Raw genomic sequence first — 14,041 nt, forward strand, 5'->3', positions numbered from 1 at the left:
GGTGAAGATTGGTTTAAAAGGAGCGTAACTTAGTGATAAATAAGTGGAAGATTTGTATTTCTTTACTGTCGATAATTTAAAGTAATTTATAATTGTCTTCATTATTTCATTGAATGGAATTCTGAATCAATTTCAGCCAAAATATCTACACGGTGATAGAAAAGAGAACAAGAAATTCTTCAAAAAAAATTTTAAAATCACCAAACAAAGGAAACTTCTCAAATTAACAACTGGTTGTTATGACCATATTAACCGTCTTAGGGGAGAGAATGGCTTAATTATAAATGAACCACTTCCCTGGCGCCAAGTATCAAATGACGCACTTAACTCTAAGCTATGCCAGATGTTCGGGAAATTTTAAAATGGAATATCTTAGTTTATGCTTTTGTTTCGAATAAAAACAATCAGTAATTGATACAAGCAGGACAAAAGTATCACTTCAATGATATTGAGGAAAAATAGGTTGGCGTGCGGAGATTTATGTAGGCGAATAACACCATTCCGCAGAAACTGTTCACACTTAAGAACGCGATCTATCTAGGGACCTAAACCACCAGCCAGGTCAGATGAGGTGAAACTTACACTATCTTCTCCAAAAGATGTCGTAATAAAGCGCGTTTTACTACCCTTTTGCAATAGCGCATCAGTGCAAGAAATTACAAATATACAACTAAGGCATATGTTGAATCATAGAAAACAAAAATATATAGCTACGGAAGAAATTGTTTGTTTCTGAGGCCTCAGTTCTAGCTAGATGCCAGTTAAGGCTGCAAAATTATATTTGTTGTCAATGGATCTGTTGACACGACGGATTAGAAAAATGTCACAACTGGAGAGGAAAAACTAGGATGAAGACATGCTATAGATCCATATCTGCACTGCAAGCTCTGCTTAGGAACAGAGCAATTTTTAAGAGATTTTAGAGTCACATGTTTTTCGATTTCTATAAAACAATTAGATCTTCATTTGCTTGGGTATGTCCTCCAAGCCAAGTTCTCCGCGCGGTACCTATTATCGCCAATCGAGCGAGTCTATTCTCCTTCGTCTCACAATGCTTAGAGTCGCTAATTTTATTATTTGAAAGACTTATGTACAAACGTTGAGTACAAGTTGTTGGGCAGAAAATATGACTTCATGCAAAGCTAATAATCTAGTTACAAACATATAGATTTTAGAGTTTATGATAGAGCGGATGTCATGTTTATGTTCACTACATTGCGAGCTGCTGAGTTCTTGCCAGCATGCAAATCTCTCAATTATACCCAAGTTTTACAGTTGTTCATATGGTGTATCTTGGTGAAACGTTTCGAAATCTTATGTTGAAATATAATTCAGTGAAGAGTTTTCGAAATTCCGGCGTTTGACTATCTCTTACTTTCGTTCCCGATCAGGATCCAGACAGTTCAGGGTCAAAGCCTACTCGCGACCCTTTTCACAATTCTGACAACTCTTAAATACTTGTTGCTAGGTATAGCAGGCTGCTGTGTGGCTCAACGGTTTAAAACATCTCGTGTCATATGAAAAAGAGGGACGCTAAAGAGGTGTCTAAAATACCTGGGAAATTGTTTTTCACTTCAAAAAGTGGCTTTGTAATCCGTTTAGCTTGTTAAATATTCATTGCAAACACGAAATGCCTGTTTAATGTCTCAACAATGCGTGTGTTAATTTCATTTACGCTCTCTCGAGAAAACTGTTCAATTGAACCAAGGAACCACGGGAAACTGTGAACCTCTTTGTTCTTTGAGGTAGGTAATGAAAAGCCAATAACAAGAAGAGGATAAACCAAACTGTGCTAGAGCTTTCAGTAAGTTAGAGGTATTTTGCGATTCCTTTTACACTATTTTAAATAACAATTTTTCATGGAACACGTAGGAATGTACGACCACTACATTGCGATTCCCTTCGAAACTCTGGCAAAATTTGATAACTTGACTTTCGATTCTCAACAGTGCTTTTATTTGTCAGATGTGATACCGAAAACCTTACCATATTTTAGGGATACCTGAGAAAACCCTTATTTGTACTCTTTTTCGATACGTTAGGAGGACCAATGTCACTGGTCTGTGTCATAACTTTAGAAATAAACAAACATATAGGAGCGTGTGCTCCGATTACCCCCAAACTTAGAACGTGATCTACAAACTGTTCGTCACGAAGACATTCCTAGGAATTCATGTCTGCTAGAGAAGCACGTAAATTTTCGAAAGGCAGTTTAATATGTATCTGCGCCTTTTTTTCGAATCAAGATCTAAAAATATCGACCACCATAGAAACATGAGTATCGTGTCTCTAAAGGCCAGCTTATCTCGATCCTTCAAGGTATCAAATTTTGTGGTATTTCCCTTCAGGGCTTGTATGACATTTATAAGCTGACACAAACGTTTATTGCAAAGGCTTGCTGACAGACTTTCTTCTTTATTGGAGACACAATGTCCCGCTTGAAACACTAGAAAGCTATTTGATAACCCCACATAATGTGTCTTTTCGCACTAGGTATTATGTCCTTTAAATTATGCTTAACCTCCGAACCTGCTTCTTGTTTTGAAATACGACTGAAGACACACTCTTTAACTTCTTTAAAAAAGCAACTGATTTGACAAGGAATAAAAACTCTCTTACAAAATGGAATGTTTGGTAGAATCACGCCTCTCACCTCAATTATTAAACCACCTATGCGATTCATTTCCTCTTCAGGATATTTTTGACGCTTCTTGAAAATATAGTCGTGTTGTTTTTCGAATTGTCTAAGAAACCAAAACAAATGTTGAACGGGGCAGATCGTTTTAGGTCACAGTTTTCCTATAATGTGCGAGCTACCCGATATGAAAGCAGATAGTGTTTTACGAATGACTCGAAATGCGATCTTTTCGTTGAAAATTATTTGTACTCTAAGAGAAAAAAATGACCTTTCAGAAATGTTCACTATACTTCCATTTTCTTAATTTTTTCTTCACATGGTTAGGTTCTGTAAGTTTCAAAGATGTCCTCGTATTTATATTTCTTTATACGTGGCATAATTAATTCCACGAGTTATCCCTTAAACCCAGTACGCTGATTGAAGGGTGTTTCTTTACTGTCAGGTGTCAAAGAGACTTAACGCACTCGTACAGCCGCCCCACCAGGACGAAGAGCTAGAAGCTACAGGCGATCGACCATATCAGTTGCCAAAACGGAAAAATCGCAAACGGTAAGAACTTAGTATTCTTTAAGCCTTGTTATCATCAATGTAAAATTAAGAAGAGGTTTTTTTATGGGTTTGACGCCTCTCGGTTGATTTTTCGTTAGCTGGGAGCCAGTTAATTATGATTCGATATCGCGTGGCAAATCGGTCTCACGTATCACGCAAGTTCAAAACTTATCCCGAACCGCAAGAACACAACTTTGTAAGCGAGGATTTGATTTAACAACATTTGTATTTTAATGGAGGCAAAACGAAATTGGATTGGGTAAACATGCACTTGTAAAGGTGTTCCCGACAAGGGCTACTCTTATTAAGAGATGTTCTAGTTTTCGCTTTAAACCTGATTAGAAATAATGGTTTTGTTATGTAGCTTCGTTCCAATTGCTTTACTCGAATTCTTATAACACAAAGCGAGACAAGCGACTGATCGTGCCATCAAGGGAAAATGAAAGTTGGAGTAAATAACTCGCGGGAAATTGCATGAATTTTTAAACCATCTCCCACACTTTCCCATTTTCAATATCTTGTTTACAAGAGAATGATTGTGGCGATCACCAAAGGCACTTGTCGTAGTTCAGATCTACAAAGTGTGCGCGGTTGTGTCTTTGGATAATAGGAATGTATTGGAAATTTTTAATGTGGATGGGAATGAACATTTTCTGCGAGAGGCCGGTAGCCGCCCGACCACGGTAGTCAGTTTGTACAAAGTACTTGTTTGGTTCACAACTGGTGGTAATTTTTCGCCAACCTACCAAAAGAGCCTAAATGAAATTTGCCACAAAAAAAATTCGACACTCACATCAAAACTAGTTTTTATTATTTGATCTTAAGCAAAATAATCGAGAGAATTTAAGTTTATCTCGCGGGTCCTAAATTCAACAAAGAAAGCCAGACGAGGACCCTGTAACAATGTTGGTTCAAACACCCTTGGCTTTAATAACTCATTCAACGGCAAATATGGAAGGCAAATGGGAGAGTACATTCTCGTATTGAGTCAACAACAAAAATACATTTTGCTTCTACACACATGTCCAGCTTGTTTGCCTATTAGTTGTAATTGTTGCATATGTTGAATCGATTTAAAAGTACTGCAGCTTAATACTGTCATGGAATTGTTCGGAAACACAGTGTTAAAACTATAAGACTAGCGGGAGTTGAATTATCTCATCACAGCTTTCCAGGGAATAAAAAGCGGTAATTTTTATTCATTCTTGAAGGGAGACTCCGAGCTATCAAAATCATAACAACCAAATTCTTTCAGTAGTTTATAAATGATAGTTTATATTATGATAAACGGCTTTACCAATTACCTCTGTTATCCTTTTTTACACTCATTTCATGTGCGGGAGAACTAAGACCCTAACCATTTACCGTGTATTTTAGCCGCATGTTAATCAGGAACGACGAAAAATAAACCTAGAACTAGATAACACCAGTACGGCAAATCTCTTAAAACTACTTTTGGTTGAAAGATATGTGAGAAATTTCACACTTTTAACATAGTCCTTCGAAAGTTAAGTAGTTTACATTGTGAAGGCAACAAAACTGTTCTCTGAGATTTGTAAGATGGCATTTGGTTTGTAAATAAAAAAGAGCCCAGATGAAATCGTAATCCATGGTTAAGAGAAGGCAAAAAAGAAAAAGAAAATGAAAACGGATTAACAATGGGGTTAGCTTGTTGAGCGGGAAGCATTTTATTATAGGATAAACAACTAGCGAACAGAAAGACGACAGAAGAAGATTATGAAAACGTTAACACGCTTTTAAATTAAATCTTGGAAAAAAAAAGAAATCCAGAAAAGAATGTTATTCCCATCCTACAAAATAACCGACTACCGAAAGAGAAAATAGAGGATAAACGAGGCCTTTTTCATGTAACTTAATACCCAGCGTTAAAAGCACGTTTTCAACGCCAAGGAACACAAAGGAGAGTGAAATTATGGTTTTCAGCGAAAATGAATGCGGATAAAACCAAATGTGGACAAAAGCACTGACTGGTTTACATTTAGGCTCTAATTGTATCCTTGACATTTTCCCGGTGGAGAGATTTATCGAAAGATACCAGCGAAATTGAAGGCGGGGCCATCCAGAGGTGAAGGAAAATACGCAACAAACTCTTAGCAATAAATCTATTAGTGGTGATCTGCGAAATTCAGTAACGCAACTCTTCTACCTAGGGTAAAACCTCTAAATGTCAATATTGCCAACGCAGCCCACACGGGCGATAACATCTGAGCTGATATCAAGGTAACCCTATATCGATATATCACAACTGGGAAATTACGAAGGCTACATTGACAGACATGAGGGCGGCTTGGCAAACCATCTGGTGTAACCAAATCGTAAAATAAATATCCAAGTTTAACATGTGTGTTGTGAGAGCCATAGAGGAAATATCTCTTCCTTTCATATTTTTAGAGTTTGATATTACTCCAGGTTTATCCTCTGACTAAACGAAGAATATCTCGAACCACTTGAAACGCGTTTGATTTTTGGAAATAAGTAAATGTGTATGATTGCTGCAATAAGAATCAGTGTCAAATGGTTACAACTTATATATTGTTCTAGCCCGAAGTATATTAAGACATCCTTTGATACGTACCGCTAAAGTTGAAATAGAACGAGTACATATATGGTGGCGATATCGTTTAATTAAAAGACAATTTTGAAACTGAATTGTATGCGCTTTAGAAGAAAACCATTAACTCGATATACACTCCTTGTCGTGTCGATCGACACGACCAGGGAAGGCACTTAATAAAGTGGCGCGGTTATTCAAATATCATCGGAAGGTATCGCTCATGTTGCAACTAATTGTTGTTATTCGTTAGCGAGGAATATCATTTTTAAAGAGCGCGTCTGATGAGGGCTGCAGAGATTAACTTTCTTGTTTTGTTGTTTTGAATAAGAACAACTTAGGAGACAAAGCAAGCGGTAATTTTCCTTAAACCTAAATTTTGGACATTCGGACAGACCTGCATTTTGCCTATTTCTGACTTGAAAATCGATTCAAATGGGAGTGAGCTCTCAAATTTTCAATATCGGCTAATTTGGATATCAGATATTCTAAATCGATTGACAAAGAAAAAAGATACGAGGGTCGTTAAAGAAACTTCAAAGTCGATAAAGAGGTTGGATTTCACTTCCGAATCGACCCACAGTTTGTCCTTCATCCTTCCTCACACAAAGTTGTTTTGCCACTATTCTATTAGGACACTGGAAAAAGATGGGACTTCGTGGCGCGATTGATCAAATAACATCGCATTAAGACTATGTTCCCAGGTGTAAAAGCTGACAAACGAAGTGTTGTTTCAAAAAAAAAAAAAAAAAAAAAAAAGAGCAGGTTTTCACCTGTGATTAAAAGAGAAACTTTTCAAGCGCAGACTAAGGACATGGTATTACGAAATTCAATTATCATCATCCATAACAGAATGTCGTTTTATGTTGTATTAGCAGTAAATTGAAATATTTCTATACGTCGGGCATTCTATGATGCTGGGACAGGTGCTAGTATTGTTTTCCTTTAGCTCCATGGCTCTAACGCTATCTTTTTGGACACCGTTGGCCGAAAACTTTATAATTTAATCCTTGAAAATTTCTTGGAATAATCCATTCATTTCCTCTCATTCTTTCCAGTACCATGATTGATACACCATCTCGGTCCTTCTGAAATCATTGAAACGATTACGGTGAGAACTCGATGTAAAGAAAATCCTTCCTGCATAGCGCGCTCTTTTAACCTTGCAAATCCTCAAATTTAAAAAACGAGCGTACAACCCTGCTTCGGTTGAAAGTTGAGGTGAAGTTGTCACCACAACGACCAAAATGCACTGAGAGACTTTACAATATCAACAACCATAATTCAACTCAGAATGAGCACCCTTCTTTCAAGAGAAAAGATAAAAATTCTTTGATATAACTTTCTGAAAACAGTAACTTTTAGTTAAAGAACCAATCTCGCGACATCACTGTCTTTCAGAATTAATGCAATCTTAGCGTGAGGCCATCGAAATGAAACGTGTCATGAAATAATTTTGACCTGTGTTGGACCGTTTCTATATCGATATTTAAATTTTTTTTCATTGTAAACCTTTTCCCTCTTAGAGTACACAGCAGTGCGTTAACCTAAAATAGTTCCGAAGGATAATATTCTGGATAGGAAGGGAAATTGGAGTTCCGATATAAGACTGTACAGCCGTGCGAAACAATAACCCTTTCCTAAAATTATTACAGCTCCTTAGAGACTGCATAGCTCCATTTTCACAGTTAAGAGGCTGACAAAAGGACATCTAGTCGTGATATCGCATCCCATTCAGTGTCTTGAACGTTAATTAAGTTTCACCTGCAAAGAAAAATTGGCCACCCGCCATTCGGAAGAGCCGTGCTAGGCTTTCGCGTCTACTTTGTTTTATTCCACTATGAAATCAAAACATCTTCCCTCTGTTTTATCATGCTCGGACTCGACACGCAGGGACCGTTTTACAGAAGTATAAATCATATAAAATCTATGTCCTCGCTAGAAAATAGGAAATGATCGAATTTTCGTGGCCTCTAAACACAAGTGTTCATGTATAATTAAGAACGGGATTTATAAACCACTATTCTGCAACTGTTGCATACTTCAATCGATTGGATCACACTTGTCCCCGAAAGGAGAAAATATTTTGTTTTACAGTCCCAAAACTAAAACCGCGGAAGAATGACAAAACAGTAAAACTTATTCTAAAACTTAAACCTGACGCTTTTCAGATCAAACATCCGGTTTATCAGGGCAAAAAAAGAGAGATATATCTATATATATCAAACGACACAACGGGGACATTGTTTCACCTTCTTGCAGTGGGTGTAAGATGAGAATTCTCCTTTACGTTAAACGTCGGAGAAGACAATAAGCCAACGCTAAGCCTGTCTGAAACCAGGAAATAAAATAATAGTTTTATCGCAAGTAATAATTAGCGTTAAGCCATAATATCGACGAAAGCGGGTCCAAAATAAGCTGACACGTTTCCCGCACGCGACGAATGGTGTGGATTCCCACTTCGCTTCGATGGAAGGGACTTCAGTCAGAAAATCTTGGCGAAATCTTTAACCCAAAAGTATTGAAGCAAGACACTGTAGTAAAAAATATAATTCGTTTGACGTAATACCTCAGGTCCTTATCTAATATCGATACACATCCTGCAGGAAGAAAAATATTATCGACGAATTTCCTTTGGGAGCTTTGAGGAGATGACCTCAAGGGTACCTTTTAGGAGCAGAGATTTCAAACAGAGATACTAGAAGTGATAACAATTTACAACGTATGCGTGAAGTGAAGTAACATTTTTAATAAAGAAAACACCTAGATAAAAACAAGAACTTTCAAGCATTTTTAATTAGAATTGGAAGCATTCTATTTCGTTTGTGGAGAAACAGATGAGTCAATGTTGTGGGTGGGCTGGGAAAAAGCGCTGTCACCATTTAAACATTTCTGCCAGTGGTTTTAATTTTTTTCAAGCCCGATGTTTAGTCGAAAATAATCGTATTATGATAGCGATCTTGTAAACACAGAACTTAAAATCAACTGTTTGTACTTCCCATGTGGAGAACAAAGCTCCAGTATGACACCGTCCTGAATTTTGATGGAAAATGTTTAAGAATTGAAGCATAAAAATAGACACGAAGAGGAAATTTTGAAATTCCAGTACCCACGAGTTAAATATAAAATTTCAAAACATCCTATGAGTTGATACAATTTCAACGGCATGAAACCAAAAAAAAATTCAAAATGAAGAGGGAAAGCCTGGTAGCACACGCTTGGACTGTCATTGCAACCTGCTCCTAATGGCCTGTCAAACATTTCATAAATTATTCATTTCGTTTTCTCTCTCTAATGGAAAGGCACACTTAGCGAGTAAGAATAAAACGTCTCAAATTACACAGTTTTATGGCTTTCTCAAGACAAGGAAAATGTGCAAGTTGAATTAAACAGATAAGTTGTGTACTTTCGCATAACTTCATTTTCGCATGTAATCCTCCTGATAAATAAAACGATTCGCCTTTGAGAACTCTCTTCACGACCGAAAAGGCATCTTTGCTAAATTGCTTTAACAAGCCTATCTGATCTTCAACAAAAAATTAAGTGATGAGATTAACACTGTAGCGGAGCGCGCCAAGTTATAAACACTACCCTGGATTGCCGATGTATTCGTCGCGATTTGCCGGTTAAATTCGAACACCACGCAAAACCTCATGCAAATTGAAGGACAAAAAATGATCTCCGGTAATTTTGAGCTTCCGACTAAAATGCGGGTGAACTTTTTCCGAGAATGTCACGTTTGTAATTAAGGAAAGTCTACGAGCTATACATGACAAAACCTTACATCTTTTAAAGCATTATTAAACATGTTGCTAATTATATTTGGAAAATGTATGTTGTGGTAAATTTTGAGAGATAGTTCACCGTTTAGAATTGAGTAGATAATTTTAGATTCTCAAGATAGAAATACAAATACGTAGCCAAGATTTTAAGAAATCAAAGTTGTAGTTTCCTTTTTCCGATTAATTCTTGTTAGTTCTGGATAAAAGGTCTTTTATTCGGCTTCTAGGACAAAATAAGAGTAAAAGTAGCATCTAAACCTTCAATTTTCGCAAACCATTCCTTGGTCGTGATTCGCCTGTGGTCTCAGGGTGAAGGAAAAGGTAAACGGGGAACAAATAGGAAATCGCTCTAACAAAAATTGGATCGGCTCTTTATTTCTCTTTTTTTTTCAAAACGCAAAGACGAAACAACAATCTGGATAACACCTGGATTAGCAGAAGAAGACAAGCCATTGTTTAACACGTATTTCGTTGATTGGTTTGGCTGTCATTTCGACAACGACAAATTTGCAAAATCAATAAACACTACCTTTGTTCGTGCCCGTCTCTCATAACATTATTAGCCTTCTAAATTAGCATCTTTTGAGTAATAGCGCGATGTAAACAATCTAGTTCTACTCCCTTACGTCTACCTTTCTAAAAGTTGCCATAACAAATAGTCTCGGGTAAGAAATACGATCCAACTATAGGGTTACAAACATAACAATTCATGGCAGATAAGCTGTAGAGTTCAAATTTGTCAGGCTCGCCACCGTATGTAGTTTTTAAGATAAATAACAATCCAAAAAGCGAGGACGAATGTAATTGCGTTTAAAGCTTGTCGGTAAGCCTTTCTTCTCAAGGACCCATGTTCCAGCGGAAGTGGCAATTTTTGAAGACGCAAAGAAAGCGATTGACATTGTTTCTATGGTGTTTGATTAAAAATCTACTGAAAAAATATAAACCATCTGGATGGCGAGAGTTGGCCAATCACGACTCAGGGTTCAAGTTCTAATCTTAATTTAATAATGACATTGTCACGCCAGTGAATGAAAATTAGTCTGATGGTTAGTGGGTGACATTGGCTTTTTAACTGTGTGCAATTTGATTCCAACCAGCTATAAAGAGCGAGTACCGTCTTAAGTTCAGACAAATAGACAATACAAAGAAGTGAAAGGATAAACTGTAACCGGCAGAGTAACACCCTCCAAACAACAAAGTATGCTGCCAACATTTAGTTTTACACCGGAGCAGGTAGCGTGCGTGTGCGAAGTACTACAGCAGAGCGGAGACATAGAACGTCTCGGAAGATTTCTTTGGTCTCTCCCAGAATGCGAAACCATCCAGAAGAACGAGAGCGTGCTAAAAGCAAAGGCAATGGTTTCCTTCCATCAGGGAAACTTCCAAGAGCTGTATCGCATACTGGAAAACAACACGTTTTCTCCAAGTTCGCATCCCAAGTTGCAGTCGCTCTGGTTAAAGGCGCACTACATCGAAGCAGAGAAACTCCGCGGTCGGCCGTTAGGAGCCGTGGGGAAATATCGTGTTCGACGCAAATTTCCATTGCCGAGAACAATCTGGGACGGCGAGGAAACTAGTTACTGTTTCAAGGAAAAATCAAGGAACATATTGCGAGAGTGGTACTCGCACAACCCATACCCATCGCCTCGAGAGAAGCGCGAGCTTGCTGAGGCAACAGGTCTAACCACTACACAAGTAAGCAACTGGTTTAAGAACAGAAGGCAGCGGGATAGGGCAGCGGAAGCCAAAATAAGGTTTGTGTCTCGCTAGTGTGATGCCCATCTATTTATGGCTTGTACTCATGATCGTTTACCTTCACCTCAGTCACTTTGTATAGCTTATTTTGTCATACAACACTAAATTAGCCAGCCCATATGGGCATAAACTCGCCCTTGCGTGCAAGTTAAACATCATATTTTTAACTTTCAATTTCGCCTTGATCAGGGAATTTATTGAGCTACTCGAGGGTCGGAAGTTGATAAAGCGACTTAAACTGTAACTAGCTGTTCATTTCATGCAAATTTAATTTTCTTCAAGAAGGAGGATCATTTTCATCATACATCAAACATACATGTATACATAACCGCGTGTGCCGAAGGAAAGTGACCACAACACCACGCAATGAGATTTCCGCGTTCACGCTCGTTGATTTACAATCTTGCCAAAGAGAATCGGATACGAGAAAATTCTCATTTGATTTGGCCCTCCTCTTTTGATAACACATTTAAAACAACCAGCTTGCTCGCTAGTCGATTGACAACTTGCGATATGGTTGGCAGCCTCTACTTTCCACAGTGCTTAGGGTTGCATGAGAGGCTTTCGGTCGATATCATTCCCCTAAATTAGTCGCTATTTTTGATCGACAGGGAGACTCGATACTTGCAACGACTTCTTATCACTTGCGATATTAAAGAAGCTTAGAAAGACCGAGTTAAAAAAAAATTTAAAAACCGGTGTACAGTATGACAGAGCGCACATTTATTTAATAAGTGTTCGTGCTTGTTTGTCATCGTAATGGTTGCCTTTGCACGATTTCAAACAGGGAATCAACGGTGGACATAAGAACCAAGCAGATGTTAAACCCTGAGAAGCAGGCGATGCTGAATGACGTGAAAAAGTGTGGTATACCCGACTTCTCCCAATGCATGAATGGATCACATATACCCGGCACTCACACTCCTGTTCCTGTCAAACTAGAAGTGGATGACCCTACTCTAATGGCTGCAATGTCGCATGAGCCTATGGCGCCCGTTTCGGGGACTGAATTCACCCATGGACTTCACGACAGCCACATGCTAACTACGTTAACAAATTCTCTCGTAGGACTCTAAATGCACCACGCTTTAGGAATTGCCAATGAGACTTAAGCCTTTCTGCAGCTGGTTACGTCGTTTGAACGGAAAAGAACCCGTCTTCTTCTCTTGCACGGGAAAATCTTTCCAAATGCCACAGCTTAGAGAATTTTTTTTCAGTTTAATAAGATATTTAGCATAGCTTATAAAAGCGTAGTTATATTATAATTAGAAACTAAAGCTAAACCATTGGGAAATTCGACAATAGCTGCCTCGTACTTGGGGCACAATGAACTGTTAAATAATAGCTTCATTCATACGCGAAGTTGTGTACAAGGTAAACACCGACGCAAGCTTATAACCTTGCATGCGTATCACGCTTAAAACCAAAACGTCGGTATTGCGTACCAATAAAAAAGGTCATGTATCTTCAAAAGAATTATGTGTATAAAGCAAATGTTTTCTTGCAGTCATGTTTAAAGTACTATCACCTTGTGTTATTCCATATATTAATCTTGTACAGTATTCTTTCACGAGCGACCAGTTGGTTGAAAGCAACTGTGGCGTCCTTGTTAAATGTCAGACGACTTCGCTGTACACCTTAATTTGCAGTGGAAATAAAAATCCCCAGAATAACATGACGTGTAGTGCATTAGCTTAGCCAACGCGACCTTTCATGCGATAAGTTTTATTATTTTCCGTTAAATATATTCAGTGGTTTCTCGTTTTACATGCGGACATCTTCTCAAATAACGCCATATCACTTTGAGGAAATTGAAAACCATTTAAGAGAACCCACAATATATTCAAGTACGCTGAGTTCACTCAGCGTCGATCGTCTAAAAAGTTAAGAGATTTGTTCGTTCAAAAGGAGAGTGACTTATTTTTAGGGGCTACATGTAGACTTCTAGCCAAATGCACACCGATTAGCTTTCATATTGAGAGGTTACTGTAAGTTTGACTTCGTAAATACAACTTGATTCGCTGCGTTAAGGATGTTCCATCATTGTTATTTTTACAATAAATCACAATGAGCGGTGCTTAAGAAGGAAATTTGGGCAATAAAAAGATTGGGTTTCTCTGGCTTACGCGTTATGATTTCAATCAGGGTCCAAGGTCTCAGGATCGAGCGCAGAGTTCTCGCGCTAGTGGCGCCGCTGAGAGGTAAATCGTTCAACCTTTCGCCCTTTCTTTATAGCCGAAACAAGAGAAGAAGAAATGAAAGTAGCTCGAAACAAAAAAAAGTAATTGTTTTATTGTCTGAACAAAAGGCTGACACTAGAGGAGAAGAGGGAAACTTTTCAAATGATTAGCACGCGCGTTGTAAAACTATATTACACCCGTCTGTCCCGTGCGCGGAGCTATGTTTCGTGACTTGGGCGTGGGGGCTCGTCCAAGAGCTCGCTTTATCAAGCGTCATAATCATCGGCGACGACAGAAGCTGGGCGCTAGGCCAGTAAAAATGCAGTTCAGTCCCCCAGGAGGTTCAAACCACAACACTCCTTTATCTTACGCCGTTTTCCCGAAGTGTATTTATTTATCTCGTCCATTTTCACACAAAAGCACCGTAATTCACATGTATCTTGGGCTTTTGTTTGGCGCTCGCATCTCTTTAAATAAAGCAATTAAAGCACAAAAGAAGCATTGTACGCTTTGAATAGCATTTATCAAGCAAGCACATGTCAAAACACATGTTAACAGCAGCTAC

At 38.3% G+C, this 14,041-nt stretch overlaps 1 protein-coding gene across 5 annotated transcripts in view; it reads left to right on the forward strand.

The window, feature by feature from the left end:
- Nucleotides 1-12,969, forward strand: part of LOC131773772 (homeobox protein six1-like) — a 17,699-nt gene extending 4,730 nt beyond the window's left edge. The window contains exons 1-4 of one of the 5 annotated variants that reach the window (XM_059089716.2): nt 1,594-1,745; nt 3,081-3,187; nt 10,639-11,295; nt 12,084-12,969. In XM_059089716.2, coding sequence (XP_058945699.1) covers nt 10,742-11,295; nt 12,084-12,372 — 843 coding nt within the window. In that variant the 5' untranslated portion in view covers nt 1,594-1,745; nt 3,081-3,187; nt 10,639-10,741 and the 3' untranslated portion in view covers nt 12,373-12,969. Of the gene's footprint in view, nt 1-1,593; nt 1,816-3,080; nt 3,188-10,435; nt 11,296-12,083 lie in introns of those variants that run through there. The other 4 variants (XM_059089714.2, XM_059089715.2, XM_059089717.2 and 1 more) reach the window with 4 other exon arrangements.
- The last annotated feature ends 1,072 nt before the right edge of the window (nt 12,970-14,041 follow it).

Source organism: Pocillopora verrucosa, chromosome 13, assembly GCF_036669915.1.
Source record: "Pocillopora verrucosa isolate sample1 chromosome 13, ASM3666991v2, whole genome shotgun sequence".
Lineage (NCBI taxonomy): Eukaryota > Metazoa > Cnidaria > Anthozoa > Scleractinia > Pocilloporidae > Pocillopora > Pocillopora verrucosa.